Below are 20,873 nucleotides of genomic sequence, written 5' to 3'. Positions count from 1 at the left end.
CGTTAGACAGATTTATTGATATTATGAAATATTAGCTAAGGACTATCCAGTAACGAGTTAGAAGTCTTATCTAGTTAATGCTGTCTAGTGTCCAGATGGTAAATCAGATTGGCTAGGTCCATTTCTGCTCGGATACCATTTTGCAATTTTCACGATAATTAACTCGAGATATTATAAATTATTATAATAGATATTATAAATTATTATAATATCTCGAGTTAATTATCGTGAAAATTGCAAAATGGTATCCGAGCAGAAATGGACCTAGCCAATTTGATTTACCATCTGGACACTAGACAACATTAATTAGATAAGACTTCTAACTCGTCACTGGATAGTCCTTAGCTAATATTTCATAATATCAATAAATCTGTCTAACGGCTGTCTAGTAAATAAGATGTAGGTGTAACATCGTAATTACTAGGCAGTCCCTAGACAGAATTTTTCATGTCGAGAAATCTGTCTAGCGGCTGTCTAGTAAATAAGGGGTAGGTGTAACATCGTAATTACTAGGCAGTCCCTAGACAGAATTTTTCATGTCGAGAAATCTGTCTAGCGGCTGTCTAGTAAATAAGGGGTAGGTGTAACATCGTAATTACTAGGCAGTCCCTAGACAGAATTTTTCATGTCGAGAAATCTGTCTAGCGGCTGTCTAGTAAATAAGGGGTAGGTGTAACATCGTAATTACTAGGCAGTCCCTAGACAGAATTTTTCATGTCGAGAAATCTGTCTAGCGGCTGTCTAGTAAATAAGGGGTAGGTGTAACATCGTAATTACTAGGCAGTCCCTAGACAGAATTTTTCATGTCGAGAAATCTGTCTAGCGGCTGTCTAGTAAATAAGGGGTAGGTGTAACATCGTAATTACTAGGCAGTCCCTAGACAGAATTTTTCATGTCGAGAAATCTGTCTAGCGGCTGTCTAGTAAATAAGGGGTAGGTGTAACATCGTAATTACTAGGCAGTCCCTAGACAGAATTTTTCATGTCGAGAAATCTGTCTAGCGGCTGTCTAGTAAATAAGGGGTAGGTGTAACATCGTAATTACTAGGCAGTCCCTAGACAGAATTTTTCATGTCGAGAAATCTGTCTAGCGGCTGTCTAGTAAATAAGGGGTAGGTGTAACATCGTAATTACTAGGCAGTCCCTAGACAGAATTTTTCATGTCGAGAAATCTGTCTAGCGGCTGGCTAGTAAATAAGATGTAGGTGTAATGTTGTAATTACTAGGCAGTCACTAGACAAATTTATTGATATTACGAAATATTAGCTAGCGACTATCCAGTGACGAGTTAGAAATCTTATCTAGTTAATACTGTCTAGTGCCTAGATGGTAAATCAGATTGGTTAGATTCATTTCTGCTCGGGTACTTAATTCGCCGTGCAATTGACTAATTGCGTTTGCTGTTTAGTGGAATTGATCACTTATAGTTGACACTTATGGTTGATTCGGCTTAATCGGATTGGTGAAACCGGTCCCTTGTATATAATATATAAAACGATAGGGGTAATGGTGGGATTTTCTAAATTATATACAAACTTACCTTTTTAAAAAAAGATAAAAAAAGGCGCTAAGAGTGTGTATGATGTTCGAAAAAACTATTTATGGTAAAATCTAAACAAATTAAAATGTTAAACCCATGTGGTACCATCTTTATCAAGTTAAATTCTACCATATTAAAAAGGATATCCAAGTGGTATTATTATTAACTTATTTCTAATAATATGTATCATGTGCATAAAAGATTTGATATTATCAACAAGCGCCAAGTTAATTTTTATCTATCAAATGAAAAAGTAAAACACAAGTGGTACTGTCTCTTATTTATACAAACTTACCTTTTTAAAAAAAGGTAAAAAAAGCGCTAAGCGTGCGTGCTTTTCGTAAAAATTATTTGGGCCGGTTTCATCAACGCCAATTACCTAATTCGCCATGGAACTGACTAATCGCGTTTGCTGTTTAGTGGAATTGACCACTTATGGTTGACACTTATGGTTGATTCGGCTTAATCGGGTTGGTGAAACCGGTCCTTTGTACATATTACTTAACTCTAATGATATGTATCATTCATATAAAAGATTTGACATCAACAAAATTGGCGCCAAGTTAAATTCCTCAAAATTTTATGTATCGATCGTAAGAAAGATTTGATATCAACAATTGATGCCAAGTTAAATTCCATGTAATTCGGATACCAAATTAAATAAATAATATTGACTTTAATGATATGTATCATTCCTGTGAAGGATTTGATATCAAGAACTGGCGCCAAGTCCCATTTCTTTATTTACTTAATCCAAATAATACTATCTTTAATTTTTATACAATGAAACCTAAGTATACGTATACCTTATTGTAGGATCTTTTTATTCCAAACCAAATGGTTTCAATTCCTTTTAAATGAAATTATTATATCACAATTCATTTACACAAAGACATTTTCTCTTCCAATTAAAGTAGTTGGTATTTAATTCTCTTTCAAAATAATATACAAAACGTTACCACAAAGTTGCGTTACCTTGCTCAATTTAAGTGTTACCACAAAAAATTAAAGAGTTAAAATGAAAACATTTATTTTAAATAGAAAAATTTTTCATGTAAAAACACTTGGCGCTGCTATATCGAGATCTCGATCTCGATATAACATAGTACTAAGACATGATGTAATATTTAGAAAAATAAGAAAAATACGAATGTGATACTAAAAGATGTAAATAAGTAACAATATGAGTAAAAAGGACATATAAGAGTCAGTTAATATAATTTTTAATAATTAATACATCAAGACAAAAATGTGTTTATCTCATAAGATTTATGAACGAAATTAATCGAGAACATACTCCTTATAAGCGTCAAGTTCTACAAATTATAAAATTATGAAAATTATTACATGTTTCGGCCTTTGATTAGGCCATCTTCAGATAACGACATATTATTTTAAATTATCGTGAACATTAATTAAAATTAAACGATATGTGGTCAAAAGAAGAAACCTCTCCCCGGGTATGATCAAGACGCCGATGACAAACGATTTACTAATCGACTGACTGAATCTTCATCTATTAAGATAATTCATTTCTTTATACACGAAACCATAGAAATATCATTCTGCTAACAAAACTCACCATAATCTACCGGAGAATAAGTAATCCTTCTCTGTGTGACATTGTCAATATATAATATAATTCACCTGAGCGTAATTATAATACATGTGTCTACATATTGAAAATCGAATAAATTGAGATCGACACGCACCGCACGAAATTCAGACAATAAATGAGATAACTGAGTCTTACTGACAAAACGGACAAAGTCAAAATTTGTTTATGATGGGTATATACGCTTTGTGTAAGTCTTCAGTGTCAGTTTGAAAGTTGAGACCATTTTGCTGTTTTTTAATATACAATATTTCAGAAATTAAACGCTTATTATAACACGGTTCTTCATCCAATATCTAAACGTTATCCCAAGCAAATTCATGTCCGATTTGTAATCTTTATTCGGAAATCACGGATCTGGTAGATGTGCGCCAACGAATGTGATTCCGGTGCTCATTAATTCTAGTTGTTAACAGTCTGCCCGTTTGACCAACATATGATGCATTACAGTTGTTACAATTAATTTTATATACGACGTTGTTTCTTGAAAGCTTTGATCTTTTATCTTTCTGTACTTTGATATATTTGTTTAGTTTGTTGGTACTATGAAAAGCAACTCTTATATCTTTTTCATTAAGTTGATTGAATTTTTCAATAATTGATGGAATGAATGGAACAGTTATCCAAGAATGCATAGTTTTTGTGATTCATCTTTATCATCTGTTGAAACTGTTTTTAGATTTTTTGTAAATGATGTTCTGTATTCTTCTGTTTATGTTATCGAAAATGAATTTTAAATGGTAGTCATTATTTAATAATAATTGAATAATAAATATCAGATTATCATAATGATATTGTTTGTTTGAGAGAAATAAAGCTCTGCGAACAAGATTAAAAACTATTGCTGTTTTTTGAGACTTTGGATGATTAGAATAAAAGTTAAGGAATCTTCCTGAAAAAGACGAAACCAATTGAAACCAATTGAACATCAATTGGTTGTTATTGATGATCATTTTAACATCTAAAAAATTCAATTCTTTGTCTCCAATTTTTAGAGTAAATTGCAGTCTTGAATGGATGGAGTTAAAACTTTCAAGAAACGAGTTAACATTATCAGACGGAACCGCGGCACATAAATCATCAATATATCTATAATAAAATAATATTCTGTCATTGTATACATTTAATATAAAAATACATAAACCGAACAGTACATATAGAATCATCGTGTCATCGATAGACAGTCCTTTATATAACTTAGCCTCATACATACAAAATATACTACTTACAGCAATTCCGAAAGCAGATATCTATATAAAAAATAATTTTCAAATAGTCAATAATCTTAAAGAAATAAAAATAGGAGATGATTATAAATTCATTTCGTTAGATGTAATGTCACTTTTCACCGACATCCCAACAGACAGGGCCATTGAATGTACTAAAGAAAACTGGAAATTTATTTGTAAAAAATATAACTTATCTGAGAAAGACTTTATAGGGGCAGTTAGTTTCATTTGAGAACCAAGATATTTCATCTTTAATAATAACATCTATAAACAGACCTTTGGTACACCCATGGGTTCGCCATTGTCACCCATAATCACGGATTTGGTAATGCAAAAGCTAGAGAAAATAGCGTTAAATATATACAATGACAGAATATTATTTTATTATAGATATGTTGATGATTTATGTGCCGCGCTTCTGTCTGATAATGTTAACTCGTTTCATGAAAGTTTTAACTCCATCCATTCAAGACTGCAATTTACTCTAAAAATTAGAGACGAAGAATTGAATATTTTTTAGATGTTAAAATGATCATCAATAACAACCAATTGATGTTCAATTAGTTTCATAAACCGTCTTTTTCAGGAAGATTCCTTAACTTTCATTCTAATCATCCAAAGTTTCAAAAAACAGCAATAGTTTTGAATCTCGTTGACAGAGCTTTATTTCTCTCAAACAAACAATATCATTATGATAATCTGATATTTATTATTCAATTATTATTAAATAATGACTACCATTTAAAATTCATTTTCGATAACATTAACAGAAGAATACAGAACATGATTTACAAAAAAACTAAAAACAGTTTCAACACATGATAAAGATGAATCACAAAAAAGTATGCATTCTTGGATAACTGTTCCATTCATTCCATCAATTACTAAAAAATTCAATCAACTTAATGAAAAAGATATTAGGTGTCAAACTTAACTCCTATCGCTCGCTACTAGAGGACTCTGCCTCCAACGCTGACAAGTTTCGACGATGAAGTCACATGTCTTTTGTAGTTTAGACATCGCTGAAAGTGATTCGATCCTCACAGGTTAGATTTCTCGACGCCAAAGAGATTTTCCAATCGATTGAAAATGAATCGCTATAAGCTGTTTTTCCGACATGTGCTTCTTCACTACTTCGACCTCAAGAAAACCGCAGCTGAAGCGCATTGCTTATTATCCTAAATTTATGGTGATGAAACTCCATCGGAACCAACATGTAGAGTTTGGTTTCAACGTTTCCGAAACGGTGATTTTGATGTGAGAGACAAAGAACGTTCAGGACAGCCGAAAAAATTTGAAGATGTCGAGCTACAAGAATTGTTCGATGAGAATCCAGCCCAAACGCTTTTAGAGTTGTCACTGGCGGTTGATGGATGATGGATCGTCCTTCTATATATAATAGCATAAGACAATCAGATAGAAGCATACAAGCATGTGATGCTCATAATCGTATATAGACATTGTATCTTAAAATATATACAGTTAATCACCACTGTTGTCATCAATTATTTTAAATGCCTAAATATACAACATGGCGCAGTCGTTAATCGAAGAATAAAGCTCAGGCAATAGCTATCAGAGCTAAAGTGGTGACTCGATTAAAGGTTAGAAAATAGTACAATGACACAAAAGACTATAAATTGACATTTAAGTTTACTAAACGCAGTTAAAATGGACGCGAAAATTCCCGCACCGCTGGATTTCAGTGGAAACATTGCAGAAAACTATAAAAGATTCAAACAACGAATCAATATATACATGACAGCAAACGGTTTTCAAGAAAAGAGTGGTGAAGTTAAAGTGGCAATACTTCTGAATACAATTGGTGATGAGGGTATTGACATATTTAATAACTTTAATCTCAGTGAAGCTGATCAGAAGAAATATGATGTAGTGGTCAAGAAGTTTGATGAATACTTTCTTCCCAAGAAAAATATAATTTACGAGAGATTTCTATTCTATAAAAGGATACAAGAACCTAATGAGCCAGTAGATAACTTTGTAAAAGAGCTGAAAAAAATTGCGCAAAATTGTGAATTCATGGATGAGCAAGATATGATCCGTGACAGACTAGTATTGGGTATTGCGAATGTAACACTACAGGAGAAGCTGTTAGGCATGACAGACTTAAAGTTGGAGAAGGCAGTGGAAATTTGTAGAGCCAAGGAGGCAATAAAAGAAAAGCTCAAGACAATGCATGAAGAGAAGGCAATTGAGAAAATTGAGAAAAGATCGCCGTCGAAGTGGAAGCAGAAGCAGCCGATCAGTCCCAAGGGTCAAGGAAGGAAGGAAGAAACGCAAGACGTAACAGAATTTCAGTGCAGAAGGTGTAACAGAAGGCATCGCCCAAGCGAATGTCCAGCATTCGGGAAAAAATGTAACCGGTGTGGAAAGTTAAATCACTTTGAGGTAGCATGCAGAGTAAAAGGAATTCAAGAGGTTGAAGATGTGGAGGAGGATGAGATGCTGGCAATCGAGTCAGTAAATATTGTTAAGAGCGAAGTACTACAGATAAGTGTATCGGAATGGTTTGAAAATGTTAAATTAGAGAATAAGATTATTAAATTTAAACTGGATACAGGTGCACAAGTAAACATTTTGCCAGAAAAAATATTTAATAGCTTGAACAGCATGAACACAAAATTAGAGAAAACAAACATTATATTGGAAGCTTATGGTGGCCAAAAATTTAAGCCGAGTGGTAAAGTTAGATTAAGATGTAAAGCTAAAGGTTGCGTTAGAATTCAGGAATTTATTATTGTTAGAAATGAAAGAGTACCGTTATTAGGCTTGAAATCTTGTATAGAGTTAGGATTATTAAAGAAAGTTGTAACAGTTAAGGTTATAGAAGGTAAAGATGAATTCATTAAAAAGAATGAAGATTTGTTTTCAGGAATTGGGACTTTTCAAGAGAAATGTAAAATTTCCCTGAAACAAGATTGTTGTCCAGTAGTGAGACCACCAAGGCGTATTCCATTAGCATTAAAGGATAAATTAAAGACTATACGTTAAATGATTTGGAGTCAAAAGGCATTATTGCTAAGACTGAGGGACCTGTCGAATGGTCAAGTAATTTAGTTATTGTAGAGAAACCAAACGGTACATTAAGAATCTGTTTGGATCCAGTAGACTTGAATGAAAGTATTAAGAGAGAGTTATGTTTGCTGCCAACTTTAGAAGAGATAAGTGCCACTCTGTCAGGTAAAAAATGGTTCACTGTTCTTGATCTTAAGGATGGATTCTATCATGTGGAACTAGATAAAAATTCAAGCAAACTTTGCACTTTCGGTTCACCGTTTGGTAGCTATAGCTTTAAAAGACTACCGTTTGGTCTCAGTTTAGCCCCGTAATTATTTCAAAAAATTAACAATAAAAATTTTGGCGATATTGAGGGCGTAATAGTATATATTGATGATATTTTAATTTTCGCGGAAACAAAAGATATTCATGATTCAATTCTAGATAAAGTATTAGAGAGAGCAAGAAAATTAGGAATTAAGTTCAATCCTAATAAAGTGCAATTTAGAATGAATGAAGTAAAATATTTAGGACACAAATTTTCGAGTGCAGGTATGGAGCCAGACAGTGAAAGAGTAAAAGCTGTGATAAATCTTAAAAGTCCACAAAATAAGAAGGAGATGCAAAGAATATTGGGAATGTTTAATTATTTTCGTAATTTTATACCTAATTTGTCGGAGCTGTCAGAGCCGTTAAGGTGTCTACTGAAAAAAGATGTAGAGTTTTCCTGGTCATCAGTAAGTGAGAGGGCATTTGTTAATTTGAAAGAAACACTTATGAAAGCCCCGGTATTAACAAACTTTAACATTAATAAGGAAATTACGATACAAACAGATGCATCCAGCAAAGGACTGGGAGCATGTCTATTGCAATGTGGAAAGCCAATATTCTTTGCATCGAGAAGTTTAACTGAATCGGAAAAACAGTATGCTCAAATCGAAAAAGAAATGTTGGCAATTGCGTTTGCGGTACATAAATTTAAGAATTTATGGAAAAACAACGACAGTATGGACTGATCACAAACCTTTACTGGCGATAATGAGAAAGAAAATATCTGACATTGTTTCCCCTAGGTTACAGCGACTTAAACTGAAATTACTGAGATTTGATTTGGAAACAAAGTTTTGTCCAGGAAAGTATTTATATGTTGCTGATTTGCTGTCAAGAGATTATTGAAAGGACCCAGTGTAGGAAGATCAGAGTATGTTAGAGGTTGTACATAATATTCAGACTATTATTAACATTACGCAGGAAAAGAAAATCAAATTTCAGATTGAAACGGAAAAAGATGAAATATTTAAGAAAATAAAAAATTACTGTTTATTGGGGTGGCCAAAAAATTATGATAAAAATAACAAAAAATTAATGGCATTCAAAAATGTAAAGGATGAGATTACTATTATTGAGGATATTTTATTATATAACAATAGGCTAATTGTTCCGGATAGTTTAAAAATTGAGATGATGAAACTTGCACATGAAGGTCATTGCGGGATAAATAAGACATTAAAAAGGATACAAGAAACATTTTATTGGCCAGATTTATAAGGTCATTTCGGGATAAATAAGACATTAAAAAGGATGCAAGAAACATTTTATTGGCCAGATTTAACTAAAGATGTCACTGAATTTGTTAAAAAATGCAGGTTGTGTGAAAAATTTCTACCAGCCAAATCGCAAGAAACCATGTTAAAACATGAGATCCCGAAAAGACTTTTTATGAAAGTTGCGGCGGATATAGATAGTATGGCGCAGATAATTATCTAATCATTTTTTACTATTACTCTAAATGGTCAGAGATAATAAAATTAAAGGATAAAACAGCACAAGGAGTAATGATGGCGTTTAAAAATTGTTTTGCGACACATGGAATTCCGGAATATCTAATAGCGGATAACATGCCTTTTGGATCCTATAGGTTTAAAAAATTTGCGGGTGACATTGGAATGCAAGTCATAACGTCCAGTCCACATTATCTAAAAAGCAATGGACAAGCAGAAAGTGGCGTGAAAATAGCGAAGTCTTTCTTGAAAAAACAACTTGATTTAGATGTAGCACTATTAAATTATAGGAACACGGAGATAACAAACATAGGTTACTCACCATCACAATTATTAATGAATCGCAAGAACTTTAATTCCAACAGCGCAAAAAATTGTTAAATAACAATAATGTCAATAGAAAACAAGTACATTCTAAGTTAGTTGATAAGCAAAATAGATTTAAGGCGGATTATGATGAATGAAGAAAGTAAAAAAGTATCCTCAGTTCAAAGTAAATCAAAAGGTAATGTTTAAAAAAGGAAGCACATGGGTACCGGCTGAAATAATTGAAAAATGTAAGGAACCTAGGTTATATTTACTTAGAGACAACAATGGTCAGGTGTTAAGGAGGAACACTAGTCAGATTAGACAATCTAGTATTAGGCAGGAAGAAAAACCTGCACACACACACATGTCTGATGATGAAATAATAGAGGATGAATCACTGAATTATGAAGGAATGCAAAAAGGGGAAGTTTCAAATCAATTAAACGATGTTGAGGAGGCAGGCGAGAATGAGATTGGAAGCGACCTTACTGTAACTGATATGAGTGATAGTAGTCTGAGAAATGAGGACAACAATGTAAGACCGAAAAGGAGCACTAGGCCAAATAGTCGATTAAAAGATTTTGTAACGTCCTTTAAATAAGAGTAGGTGGGACAGAAGTGACTGAAAAAGGAAGGTGTTGTAAGATAGTCCTAGATAGCGTGAGTGAAGCACTGGCGGTTGATGGACGATGGATCGTCCTTCTATATATAATAGCATAAGACAATCAGATAGAAGCATACAAGCACGTGATGCGCATAATCTTAAGTAGACATTGTATCTTAAAATATATACAGTTAATCACCACTGTTGTCATCAATTATTTTAAATGCCTAAATATACAACAGCGCCAATTTTGTTGATGTCAAATCTTTTATATGAATGATACATATCATTAGAGTTAAGTAATATTATGTATAAAGGACCAGTTTCACCAATCCGATTAAGCCGAATCAACCATAAGTGTCAACCATAAGTGGTCAATTCCACTAAACAGTAAACGCGATTAGTCAGTTCCACGGCGAATTAAGTAATTGACGTTGTTGAAACCGGCCCAAATAATTTTTAGGAAAAGCACGTACGCTTAGCGCTTTTTTTACCTTTTTTTTAAAAAGGTAAGTTTGTATAAATAATAAGAGACAGTACCACTTGTGTTTTACTTTTTCATTTGATAGATAAAAATTAACTTGGCGCTTGTTGATGATACCAAATCTTTTATGCACATGATACATATTATTAGAAATAAGTTAATAATAATACCACTTGGATTATCCTTTTTAATATGGCAGAATTTAACTTGATAAAGATGGTATCACATAGGTTTAACGTTTTAATTTGGTTAGATTTTACCATGAATATTTTTCTCGAACAGCATACATACTCTTACCCTTTTTTTACCCTTTTTTAATAAGGTAAAGTTATATATAATTTAAAAAATCTCACCATCACCCCCATTGTTTTATAATTGTACATATCACTAGAGTTATCTAAATAAAAAATCCCTCCACCATCCCCATCGTCTTATAATAGTAATACAAAATTATCAACATAAATATCAAGACGATGGTTATCTGTATACTGTTGTATGTTTTCATATCACTAGAGTTAACCAAATGCGTTAACTTTGTTGATACCGAATCTTTTATATATGGATCATACATACCCACTAGAATTAATTTTAAAATATTGTGATGTTTTTTTTACTTGATAGTTTTTTGCAAGATTCACACATTCTTAGCGCCTTTTTTGAAAAAAGGTGAATTTATATATAATTAAAGTTACTGTTACTTTTTTGTGATACATATTCCTCCACCACACCTATCGTCTTATAATAGTAATATAAAATTCTAAAAATAATATGTATATTGTTGCGTCTTCTTTAAAATATATAAAACTTTAATTTGCCGGCAATAAACAAAACAAAAACAAACATTTCGATCCTTATTGTAATGATAACACAGATTCAATACGGCCAAAATGCCGCTAGTGCGGTGAACAAAAAAAATTTCAAACAGAATAACATACGCTAAGCCTCCTGATGATTTTTAAATTTGCGTTTGAAGAGCCGGTCACCCTTTCCAAAAACGTCATCGAGAAAAACGAGAAGAGAATAAAGAGAATTGCGACTTCCGACTAGAGAATCTCAAAGGGAGAGAGTGGCAAACTGCATCACGTGATTCGTCTCCTCTGATTGGGCGCATTCATCAAAACTCCATAAGCATGGAAATGGAAGAGAAATTGATCATGTGACCCCCGTCCTGATTGGACGCTGTCATTCACGTGATGCAATTTGCCATTCTCTCATGGTGTGCTCAGTTGGACGGTGTCTCCCTCTAAACTTTCGCCGTCTCTCTCGCATTTCACAGTTGGCAGCCTTTGTATCTTATGTGACATTTATAATGGTGCCTTTTCATGCTGGCCCTGAACGCTCATTTTCAGCGTCAAAATAAGTCACGTGATCAGAATTGACGTTTGATATTCGTCAATTTCTATCACGTGACTTATTTTGACACCGAAAATGACTTTCGTCGGCATGAAAAGGCACCTTAAGCCTGATGTCTACGATGCTAAAAATCGGACCGAGACTTCGTTGAAGAAAGAATTGACCAATCACAAATGTATATACTTATGTTTCCTTTTTGACTTCCATTTCGAAACCAACTTCTATTATTATAAATATATAATTATATATAAATAGTATTAAGTAGTATTGATAACGAACAAATTCTTAGTCATTTTCTTTACCAATTTTCGCAATCGAAGCATTAATTTCTAAAGCATCAAATATCCGCCTTCGATGGCTTGGTGCGCGGGGAGTGGGGACTGCCTAGCAAGCGTCCCGCGCTCCGCACACCGCCGTGAACCTTCAAACCTAGGGTCTTAGAAACCAGAGATGCGACTTGCGTCAATTGGGTTAGGTTGTCATCGCCATTTTAATTCAGTATAAGTACTTGTAACCATAAGGTGCCTTTTCATGCTGACGCTCGACGCTCATTTTCAGCGTCAAAATAAATCACACTGGGTGCTTATATCAAACGTTAATTTTGATATTGGGTGCTTTCCATTTGATGACACAAGTCGACACAAGCATCGTTCTATCTTTGTTGACATTCAGAGAGTGACAAAGATAGAACGACACTTGTGTCGACTTGTGTCATCAAATGGAAAGCACCCAATATCAAAATTGACGTTTGATATTTGCCAATTTCTATCACGTGACTTATTTTGTCGCCGAAAATGAGCGTCGAGCGTCGGCATGAAAAAGCACCTTTATAAGCTGATGACAGCTGATGCATTACATGAGGAAATTTAAATTATTAGAAAAAGAAGAAAATATAATACGTACTTATTATAACATGTACTTAATAGTACAGGGTGCTTCCGATACCTACACATCAGTAAGTTAGTTTGCCTTTCGGCAGAGGCATGCTCATCCGCAGGGATCTGCTTATCTGGAGAAAAAATTCTGAATAATAAACGTGCATCCATATTTTCTTGAATAAATTTCAGGTCAATAATGTGATAAATTTCCAGTCACGTATTCATAATCCATAAATGTTTTTTATGCAGCGTGCACTGTGCTCTACATAATAATGTAATATGTCACGTTATGCATTTATTTTTTTCTACAGATTGTTTCGTCGGACCAGAGTATTTTTCAAAAATAAATAAATTTCCGGCATCACTGAAATCTATTTATATAAACTGAGTAATTTAATATAAAATTAATGACACAAGAATTAAGATAACTGACAATAATAGATATATTGCAATAAAAAATTAGTAAATAAACTTACGTGTTCAATCCCAGCAAACACAAACATATAACTATTATATTGCTACCATATAACGGAATATAACAGATAATATAACGTGTGCATAACAGTCTACGTCTACGTTAGTTGTAATTTTCCACTCATGAATTTTTGCTGTTATGAAATATAAACATAACATGCACTCAAAATGTTATAAAACTGTTGTATAGAGGTAATATAATTTGCTGCGATATTATAACATAACTGTACTGTAGCTGTTATGTACACTAACCTAATCTAACCTATAATTTATCTTTTGCACATTAGAAAAGGTCTTTAAAGCACTTCTAAAAGCGAAAGCAAACGCAACAGTTTGCTTTCGCTTAGAATTAATTCAAACCTTTTCTAGGATTAGTACATACAAAGTACAATTCTTGAGAATTGTTTTTGCGTGGATAGGACAAAATAATAAAATATAACAATTATAAACTGTTTAATTTAGTAATTTTATAATATTATTTATATCTTTTCTTGTTCATCATAAAATATTTTTCATATATAATATATATTTCTCATTTTAATAACGTATTATAAATATTACATAAAGTATAAAAGATTTTCAAAAGTTTATATATAGAACAGTGAAAAGCAAAATTAATGTAATAGGCTAGATAAACAAAAATATCACATTGATAAGGAACCATTGATTTGGGTAAGAATATGATATATATATATATATATGCTGTTATTTTATGCATTTGTTAAATTTTCATTCTCTTTATCCCCTTCCTTCTCTTTATTTTCTCTTGTCTTCTCTTCTCTCTGATTCTCTTTATCTTTTCCCTTTTCCGCTCTTCTTTGTCGTTGTTTAGCAAAACGAAACCATTCAGCCGCGATATTATCAAATTCTGTTTCCGTGAGTGTCATATGATGCAAGGTAATCTCTCCTTAAAACGAAATAAATGTAAAATTAATGAAACTATTACAAAATATATCTTTAATTTATGATTTAGCAACATTTTTTTACATACTTTTTATAATTATTACAAGCTGTAAATTATCTAACCGAAAATGGTTACGTATACCCTTCCAAGAGCAATTTATGGCACATCCATCAGTAAAAATCTTTTTCAGAGTACGATGGATGTTATCTCTAGGGTTATTTCCTCCAATTTTTGATATAAATCGTTTCTATAAAAAAATATAATTACAAGTTTTGTCTAATAATGATAAAATTAAAATAAATACGGAAAGGATATTTAAAAATTATCAAATAAATATAATTTAATAAGTGAGAATAATTCAAATAATTTATACACACATATGCACACAATGGATAGAATCATAAAAAACATTCCTATTTTTTTAATTCTAATAATATAATGCATCCATAAATTTTATGGACATTTTAATAGAATGCAATAAAGAAATAATATGTACATATTAAGAATTAATATGTAATAAATAATAATAAAAGTGAATTCTTCTTATTCACTCTCTTTTAAAAAATCAATCAAAATTAGAAGCAAAGATCAGGCAAATGAGAGTCAGCGTGGTAATTGGTACGCAATATTTAATTTATTTATTTAATATCATGAATGTTTCTTTATTGTTTGAGATTGTACATCAAATCTGTTAATTTAATGGTGACTTTGTCTCAACTATTTGAAGAGAGAAATGAATTTAGATGCTGAGGATGACTCCATAGTAGAGTCGAAACGTTCATGATATTAAACGAATAAATTGAATATTGCGTATCAATTACTACGCTGACTCACATTTGCCTGATCTTTGGATCCAATTTTGATTGATTTTATAATAAATAATATTAACAAAATAAGACAAAATAAGATCGCTCGATAAAAATACAAATCACAAAAGTTATATCGATCAATAACAAGCAGAACAATGATCTTCATATAATAATTTAATATATCAATACTTTACGAATAAATTAGATATTAATAATTATTATACGTTTCGACTGCACAGTCTTCTTCAGTGAATATTATAATTTAAAATATATATAACTATATAATTTTTATGCATACCTTTTGAATACGATGTTGAATCACCTGTATGTACACAGTTCAGATCTGAATATTCACTGCGATACGTGATTTGATATATCTGATGAATTGATATATCCAAATGAAATGCAGTAATTAAAATATGCAATAGAATACATAAGAGCCTGCTGACAAATCAATAATTCTCTCTCTTTCTCACTCTCTCTCTCTTTCTCTCTCTAGGCAGAAATCAAATTAATATAATTATAGTCTTAAAATACAGATTTATGTTTACATTATTATAGTCACAAGTCGATCTACTCATAAGCCTGATATATTTCATATACGACAAGGCTTTTCAAGCCTGTTGATTAGCTGTAGGACAAAGATGTTCTCGAATCTCTCTAGCCAATCAACAGGCTTAAAAAGCCTTAATGTACGACACATGAAATATCGACTAAAAGCCTATTCTACAATTGCATAAACGTAGTTGTATTATCCAAATATATAATTGTCTTTATATATTTTTAACATTAAATAATGTATGTTTTTATATTTATTATACAGCATGTGTAACTAAAAGATCGATCATAACCTTATTAAGAACTTGTAAAAGTGTCATGCATTATCTCAGATAATAGTCATGACCGGACAAAAATATCATAAAAATTAAATATGGAAATACTTTTCACATTTAATTCTATCGTTAAATTAACAGTTAATGTAAAAAAGAAAAAGGATTACCTTCGATGAAGATTCTATAACTTTTCGCCTTGCACGTGCACACGTATGGTATTCAACCAAGAAAGTATGAATTACATGGCGGGCGAACTCGCATTATCTTAAGCGGTGCGAGCGCCATCCAATGGAAAAGTTTAGAACCTCGCGTGAAATTCAAGTTATATAATATCAACAGAATATCAATGAAACAATTATTTTATAACACTCTACAAATGCAGTTATATCACTGTTCGTTTATTATAACATATAAATAACAAAATGACGTAATGGTTTCATAATTCGATTATATTATATATGTGAAGTAAAATTATATAACTATAATATAAATAGAGTGTAACATCTGCTATATTACTTGTTTCTTCTACGTTATATTGTATTTAGGTTTAGTGTTTGCTGGGATAGACCATTCACAAAAATTTAAACGTCATGACGATATCGCCAGGTATAAGTTTTTATGTGTTATGCTCTTTAAATGAATGCCAACCCATAAAATATTGTAAATATGCAGAATTGTTTTATACTTATGTTAGAAAAAAATGGTAGTTACATATTAAACATTTATTATATGAGCATTTCAAGATAAAAATATTTTTTGTTCAAATATGTTTATTAAATTTTAGGTTAGATTAGGTCAGATATCATTATTTGATTAGTAAATATATATTTTATATCATATTAAATTTTACACTATATCAGAATGTAAAATTCAATTTCTCTTGTTTTATTCCCTGTCGAATTTGCGATCTAATCTTATTCTGCATTACCATGCCGATAAGCAGATCCCTGCGAGTGAGCATGCTCCTGCCGATAGACAACCCGACTTACTGATGTGTAGATATCGGAAGCACCCTGTACATACATTATACGTTCATTATTAGACTATACATAGAGTCGTAGGACTCTAATTATAACAGTAATGAATTAAAATGGCGGTCTGATCACGTGATTTAGATAGTCAATCAAACCATACCCTTCAATGTCGCATCTCTGGGACTTTGTTTCTAGGATTCTATTCAAACCAAACGTCAACTGGAATGTGCAGGCATCTAAACGCCTCTACCGCCATCTAGTGCCAGACGATGCAGTCGTACATTTTTTTGGTTGATGACGACGTATCTAATTTGAATCTGAATGAAAAGTGACAGTTCGGAAATTTGCGTCGCAATATCTTCGCTTGTAGGATACGTAGAAAAAAAATGAAAACACGTACAATCGGAGTGTAAGCTATCGATTAAGGTATACTTTAATCGAGGCAGCCGTTATTGAGATCCGATAATCTCGATGACGTATCTCTCCGGTTCGCGTAAAGTAGTCACGGCAGTATCGCTGCGCTTTGGCTTAGCGCCGAGACACTACCAGTGTCTCTCTCCAGATAAAATTAAGGTGGCTAATTTAAAGTCAGCGCGGTAAGAAGTGCGTAAAAGACAATACTTTTAAATATCATTTAATGGATGGTACGAAAATTACATTAATTTGAACGTTTCAGCTATCGGTTTTAGCCATCTTCAGCAAACAAAGTTAGTAAAACTTAAATTATATCCTACCCTAATACATCTAGATATTGTCAATATGTAAGTATATCTTCACGATCGCTGAGATTCTGACAAAAATTATGCCATCTGTACACGAACTCATAAGGAAGCACAGTCATCGGTTCACGAAGTTATCCAGCTTGTTGGTCGTGAGATTGTCAATTATTCAAAGATTGTAATCATTCATGGACCGATGATTGTGCTTCCCCATGAGTTCATGCACAGTTGGCATAATTTTTGTCAGAGTCATGGCGATTAAGGTGATATACTTACATATTGAAAATATCTAGATGTGTTAGGGTAGGATATAATTTAAGTTTTACTAATTTTGTTTGCTAAAGATGGCTAAAACTGATAACCGAAACGTTCAAATTTATGTAATTTTTGTACCATCCATTAAATGATATTTAAGAATATTATTTTTTGCGTACTTTTTACCGTGCTGACTCCAAATTAGCCCCCTTAATTATATTATTTTAATAATATAAGAATTTACAGGCAAATGAGAGTTCGGTGCGGTACTTAGTTCACAAACATTGATTAAATGCATAGATAGTTATATTTGACCTGCTTTACATTTGAAAATGTTTTGACCAACACTTGAGGTCATCATCAGCGAAATCAAACGAAGAATAAAAGAGGATATAGAAAAAGAATAAAAGGATTTGCACCCTCCTGTATATCAGACGAGTCCCCACTGTGTAATTCCGAAAATTTCACCATGGTCCAAATTCGGTCATGATTATGGCTATGTTTACACCGTGCATTTAGGCCGCGGTCTATACAATAGATGTCCTTGTTTATGCTATAGGTTAAACAAAGACACCTATCGTATAGGTCGCGGACTAAGCGCATGGTGTAAACGTAGTTTATAAATGAATGCCTATGAGATGTTAAACAATTAGTATTTTAAATAATGTCAGCTAAATTTGCAGAGACTTACCTGAAGACAGGAGCGTAAATTGCAAATATATTACAAATTTTAAGCTAAGTTTCATGTCAAATTTCAAAAGTAAGGAGTTACAATTATAGATGTTAGCTGTATCAACGTTCAGAATCATTATGATTTAAAAACATTATTTGTGAGAAATCGAAGGTGAAGCGTTAATAAATAAATACCTCAATTATGTATATGCAATAAAATGTTACTAGGAATCATGTAAAGTTACTAACGCATGAGATTTAAAACTTGTTCAGAATATTTACGTATGCATGATTGAGACATTCAGTATCTTATTGTAAGTTTAAGCTATTTTTTTTGTAGTTAGATAAATAACATTTCGGATTAAGCGTTTAATTAAATATCTCGGTATCTAGGATTTTTACATTTGTCCAATCAAATTCGTGATCCTGACGCAGTCTATGATCTGTGAGGAAGTGTCTTGGGAGGAAGTGTTTCTATTTATGTGACTTGTGTTCTGAAATCCTGATTTTTAGTTTCCTACCTGTTTGTCTTACATGACTGCAGGTTGCGTCACAATCCCTACATGAGATTTGATAAACTATATTTTTCTTTGATTCATTTGAAAGGAAAATTTATTATTTTATATTCAATTATAAGAAGTCCAATGTTTATTCTTTGTTTATTTTTTTGAAATATTATAAGGTCTATCGATGATTGTCATTTAAATTTGCAGAAATAAGTTTATTTATGACTTTTGTTCTATGTAAAAAATAATTCCGTATCGAATTTTTCTTATAAGGAAGAAGAAATATACTTTGTTTTTACGATAAAATTCGTTTTCATAACTTATACCTTTTCATTTCGGCTTCTGTTTTAACCCATTGCTATAGAAGTCCGTCATAATTGTATCACAATTTGATATGCTATGAATTTTATTTAAAAAAAATGTGCCATTGATTGTACCGCCGAAGAGTATTACGCAATTGTGAACGACCTTGTGCGCCTGACCTATGTGGTGATGCAACACCCTGTACATGGTATGGTAAACCACCTTATGTTTTCTCTCGAACCATGATTAGTATCACGAAACAGTTCTGGAATTCCCTTATATTAATCTTCGTTATATTTTTGGAAACGAATTTTAACGGAAAATCGTTTTGTATTTATGTATTAATGATAAAAATAAGATTCAATACTAGAAATTTAACTGCCTATTACGGTCGGAGCTGGATCTTCGTTGCTTTTTAAATAATTCAATCTTGAATTACTAATATATACTATATATGTACTTGCATACATACCATATTGTAGTCTTTTTCTCTCTCTAACTGCGCGTCGAATTGTTTTTCCGGACTAAATAAACGCAATTAAAACTATTCTAGTAATCGCGAATTAAATTGACAAGCAATTTAATAATTTGATACTATCATCAAGCATCATATATTATAAACAATAAAACTTAAATTATAACTTCTTTCTCGCACGAATTACCGCAGCTGTGACTCTCATTAGCCTACTAATGTTTATGTTATATATTATAAAGATGTTAATATATAAAAACTGTTAATAAATTTATTGCGAAAAATATTACCTCGGCCGGGACTTGAACTCGGATCTCTTGTAAACCGTACGAGCGTCCTGAGCGATTAGACTACGAGGCCTTATTAATAGTAATAGGCAGTTAAATTTCTAGTATCGATTGAGTTTCTCAAATGTACGGTCTAAAAATATAAATATATAGAAAATAAGATTCTTTTGGTGGAATTCTTGATGATGGAAGCAACAAAGCTTTATCCACTAAACCAAATAATATGCCTCTTTTTTGCGAAATAGGATGTTAGGACCAAAAACTTTAAAATTCCGCCAGAATACGTTTTTAATTTGACGACCATCTTTTTTAATTTGATAACCATCTTTTTTCGTCTCTTATCTGTTTAAGGGTTAAATGGCGAGCGGACGTATTATTAATGTATATGTTGGTAAAAAGGGTAATTAGCTCGAGAAGTCGATAAAATCGATAGATGTTTAGTTTCGATTTCTTGTCCTCGATTAGTTACTATGGTGGTCTAGTTATTTTCTTTTATATAATTTTTGACACTTCCTAGTCTCACTCTCTTATATTCTGATCTGTTATTCCCGCGCATAAATATTGGCGGTTTAAGTATTTTTCATTTGTAACGAGGTACAAGCAAATATATACACATTCTAAGAATACAAATATTCTTGTTATTATGGCACCCGTATACTCTGCGCAAAATCATAAGTAACAACAGTATATATTACAACAAATTTGTGTGTGTGCGTGCGTGCATGCGTGTGTAATATACAGGGTTATCGAAAAGTATCGGACCCCCCTAATATCTTCAGTTAGAATGCATTTTGGAGAAAATGTCCAATAGCAAAGTTGTATGGTTTCAAGCGAGGAGTAAGATGATAACCTTGA

The 20,873-nt window shown here is 32.2% G+C and overlaps 2 protein-coding genes and 1 long non-coding RNA gene across 4 annotated transcripts in view; 2 read left to right on the top strand and 1 right to left on the bottom strand.

Annotated features, from left to right (window-relative positions):
- LOC108762264 (transmembrane GTPase Marf) overlaps nucleotides 1–20,873 on the top strand; it is an 88,472-nt gene that overhangs the window by 65,530 nt on the left and 2,069 nt on the right. The gene's annotated exons all lie outside the window — the stretch shown is intronic.
- LOC108762263 (uncharacterized) lies at nucleotides 6,055–8,417 on the top strand. The gene is made up of 3 exons (XM_018509194.1): nucleotides 6,055–7,234; nucleotides 7,414–7,584; nucleotides 7,954–8,417. The coding sequence occupies exons 1-3, from the start codon at nucleotides 6,055–6,057 to the stop codon at nucleotides 8,415–8,417; spliced, it is 1,815 nt and encodes a 604-aa protein (XP_018364696.1).
- LOC108762265 (uncharacterized) lies at nucleotides 14,083–15,483 on the bottom strand. Its single transcript, XR_001940157.1, has 3 exons — nucleotides 15,296–15,483; nucleotides 14,276–14,435; nucleotides 14,083–14,191 (listed from the first exon to the last, which is right to left on the bottom strand). It is a non-coding gene; the product is annotated as an uncharacterized LOC108762265 (long non-coding RNA).

Source organism: Trachymyrmex cornetzi, unplaced genomic scaffold, assembly GCF_001594075.2.
Source record: "Trachymyrmex cornetzi isolate Tcor2-1 unplaced genomic scaffold, Tcor1.1 scaffold286, whole genome shotgun sequence".
In the NCBI taxonomy this organism is placed as follows: Eukaryota; Metazoa; Arthropoda; class Insecta; order Hymenoptera; family Formicidae; genus Trachymyrmex; species Trachymyrmex cornetzi.
The sequence above is the reverse complement of the archived record's forward strand: the minus strand, read 5'-3'. Positions and strand labels throughout refer to the sequence as shown.

Bases quoted from the DNA above. Each gene is read 5' to 3' on its own strand.
- LOC108762263 (XM_018509194.1), top strand. From the start codon at position 6,055: ATGGACGCGAAAATTCCCGCACCGCTGGATTTCAGTGGAAACATTGCA. The intron at 7,235-7,413 runs GTAAAGATGAAT...TGGAGTCAAAAG, and splicing joins AACAGTTAAGGTTATAGAAG to GCATTATTGCTAAGACTGAG. The intron at 7,585-7,953 runs GTAAAAAATGGT...TTTCGAGTGCAG, and splicing joins GATAAGTGCCACTCTGTCAG to GTATGGAGCCAGACAGTGAA.